Source organism: Ceratina calcarata, unplaced genomic scaffold, assembly GCF_001652005.2.
Source record: "Ceratina calcarata isolate Rehan_Ccalc_2016 unplaced genomic scaffold, ASM165200v1 scaffold555.2, whole genome shotgun sequence".
NCBI classification, from domain to species: Eukaryota; Metazoa; Arthropoda; class Insecta; order Hymenoptera; family Apidae; genus Ceratina; species Ceratina calcarata.
This window is the reverse complement of record NW_017176739.1, coordinates 301108-304198: the sequence shown is the minus strand read 5'-3', so window position 1 is coordinate 304198 and position 3091 is coordinate 301108. Positions and strand designations below refer to the sequence as shown.

General features: G+C 38.3%; 1 protein-coding gene across 1 annotated transcript in view; it reads left to right on the top strand.

Moving 5' to 3' along the window:
* The window catches only part of LOC108629180 (facilitated trehalose transporter Tret1), a 7333-nt gene extending 4533 nt beyond the window's left edge, over window positions 1–2800 (top strand). Inside the window, exon 6 of the mRNA XM_018031662.2 lies at window positions 164–2800. Coding sequence (XP_017887151.1) covers window positions 164–558 — 395 coding nt within the window. The 3' untranslated portion in view covers window positions 559–2800. The remainder of the gene's footprint in view (window positions 1–163) is intronic.
* Window positions 2801–3091: the final 291 nt, after the last annotated feature.

Below are 3091 nucleotides of genomic sequence, written 5' to 3'. Positions count from 1 at the left end.
GTACACACAGCACGTCGCGCGGCCGCCGACTATAGTCGGTGTCCGTAGCGAAAGGGTTAATATCTTTATTTTATTTAGAATCGACAATTTTATTTATATTAATTGTCATAGCCGCATTTCATAATATAATATTTCTACACTTGTATTTTTTGTCTGATTCTAGGCTGGTTCTTCAGCGTGCGCGACGCCGATCCCGAGTACGACGATATCTACTTTTGGATGTCACCAACCTGGATCACCCTGATGTTCGCTTCTTATAATTTGGGCCTCGGTCCCATCTCTTGGTCCATCTTGGGCGATACCCTGCCGGAGGAATTGAAGAATCTGGTTGCCTCGGCCGCGGTTGCCCTCGGATGGCTCGTTTCATTATTAGCATCATTGTCATTCGAGGAAATGGTAGTCATGCTCGGAGCCACAAAAGTCATGTGGGGCTCAGCAGCTATTTGTTGGCTGATAGCCTTGTTTTGTGCCATCGTAGTCAAAGACAACACAGGCAAAAGCCTATTGGAGATCCAGAAGGAGTTCCGCATTGAAGCTGATACGGTTGTAGAAACCTGATTACTCTGTTAGCCGAATTCGAACTACAATTAGACATTCCTACAATGGAATCTCGTTTTTCCAGCCTTTAATCAGACAGCCAGTCTTCGTTTATTAAATTCCCTCAGGGAAATAGAGTGGTAAATCCTATTCTCCGTTTTTTCATAGTTTAAAACGCGTGAGAAAGGATTCCTGATTAGTTTGCTAACTTTATTTGGTAGATCACCGTGTGCACAACGATTGTTGATAGTCAACAAACTGCGAGGAAGCAACTCTGTTTGAGTTGGCCTCATCCGTCTGCTTTTTCAACCTTCGCTCCGTCTTGATTGCCAGCTACCTAATTTAATGCAATGATTGTTCTTTAGCGAAAATCGCTGAGATAGATTCTTTGACTAATTTAAGAATGATCTCAAAATTATTATCGAAAACCGACTAAAATATGAAATAAATATAAACTATTTTATTTTGTTCCATAACGTATAACGATTATTTTCGAAACGAATTATCAACTATGTGTTACTATATCAAGAATGAGAAATGTATACGATCCATAAATTCAAAGAATGTCTATGATTTATATATGTATTTACGTTGTGGTGTCCAAATTAAATGGCGTGTCAGCCTTCTGGTCGCGATATTCTCGATCCCTGGTCACGAGCCTGTCTCCGATTGCACGTCAAGGTCTGTAGATGGGTTAACGAGAACACTTCATCGAACTCCGTATTGAAATGACGCGAGTTCGTTGGCTATTGTCCAAAAAGACGCCAACCAGATTTTGTACTTGCCTTTAACTGTGTACATGCGTGCTTTTGATTGATATATCGCGAACAGATGCAACGAATCTTTTGACAAAAATAACACGAGGAGAAACAAGTCAATTAAATTGGGTGTCTTATGATATTTCCTTGTGCAGCAACTTAGTGATAGCGCTAGAACTGTCGTTGGATGAGAATTACGAAGGCTGCAGATGATTCACTGCTATTTCTCATAAAATGTCTGTAAATAGTTGAATGTATAAAGTGACTTACAAGTTTGTTAATATTGGTTCATGTTTACTAAATGTATTCGTATTAAAAATACATTTTATACGTACATTAAAAAACTGTTGAAAAATTCGCTACCTTTCCTAAGATTTCATTTTACCTGCTTAATGACCAAATTTTATAGGTGTTGACACTGTGCCACGGTACCAAGGCGTTTTAACCCATTAAATTACGAAAGTTTCCTCATAACATTAATGCCCAGAGAGCGATCATTGCGTCCACCTGAGAATTAGTAGTCGCTTACTACGAGGGACATACAACCTACCGCAGTATCAAATTTTCACTGGCCTTGTTATCTACATTCGTTATGCTTTCCGTAGAAATATAAACGACAATTAATATTTGTTGGGCGTAAAGATATTTTTTCTCTTCACTCAGAAATTAAATTCAATGGTTGATTAAGTATCTGTTTCCTACCAGTAATAGTAGATACGTTCTAAGCATTGTGAGAAACTCGGAGTAACAATGAAATCGACTAACTATTATTTCCAGGCAAATTAACTCTTTTGCATAGACCACCATCTTGAAACGTGGGAGGAGAGAAAAAGGAAGGTATTACCGCGTTGCGAACTTTGTGCGCGGTGGCTGTCGATAATGCTCTATTCTGGAATCTTTCGCTTCATTTTTCCACCTCGCATGCTGCGCACAATCCATTTTTATGTGAATCGTGAAAGGAAACAAAGGATTCTACGAATTCTATGAATTCCCGAGAAAAATCTTTTGTTAACTACAATACTTCGCAGTCGACAATATTTAATAAAGGAAATAACCAACGTTCTCGAGTTCAACACGATGGTCGAGTAACAAATTTTTTTCCCATTTCGTTTTTCATTTCAATTTCGTGTTCCCCTTTTTGAAATAGGACCGAAATTGTTCTGTTCCATTTTTTTCTCCCGTTCAATAAAACGAATTTTCATCGAACTCAAGTGAATAATTAACGTGAAATAAATTTAATTGCGCTTAATTAGGGCGGACTTAACATCGATTAAACATCGTTATTTGATATCAATCTTCGGGCAAGTAAACACGCAGCGATTGAGGGTCGTAATTACTCGCAAGAATTTATCCATTTCCGTTAGATGCCCGGCTCGATACGATGGTTGATAAACCTTCGCTATACCCTATGATGCACTTCAATAAAGAGTAAATGGATCAATTAAAATTTAATTGTAAATAAGAATAGCAAATAAATAGAATAATAAATATATGCAACCGAAGAATGCGATTATTTTTAACAGAAAGAATGCATATTAAATTTTCCAGATCTCCACTGATACCTTCCATCTGATGAAAAATCTCCTTGAACAAGCAATTGCAATTTAGTATCGCAATCTATTCACAGAATCTGCCACTCGGTCTTTGTTACACGTTCCACTCAGCTACCCTTTTCCCAGTTAGCGAAACGGGATGAAATAAGAACCACACCACCGCCAGCATCGTGCAAAGAAGAACAAACAACGATAAAACATACAAGGGGAGCAGTTGAATAACGGATCGGCCAGCGAGAAAAA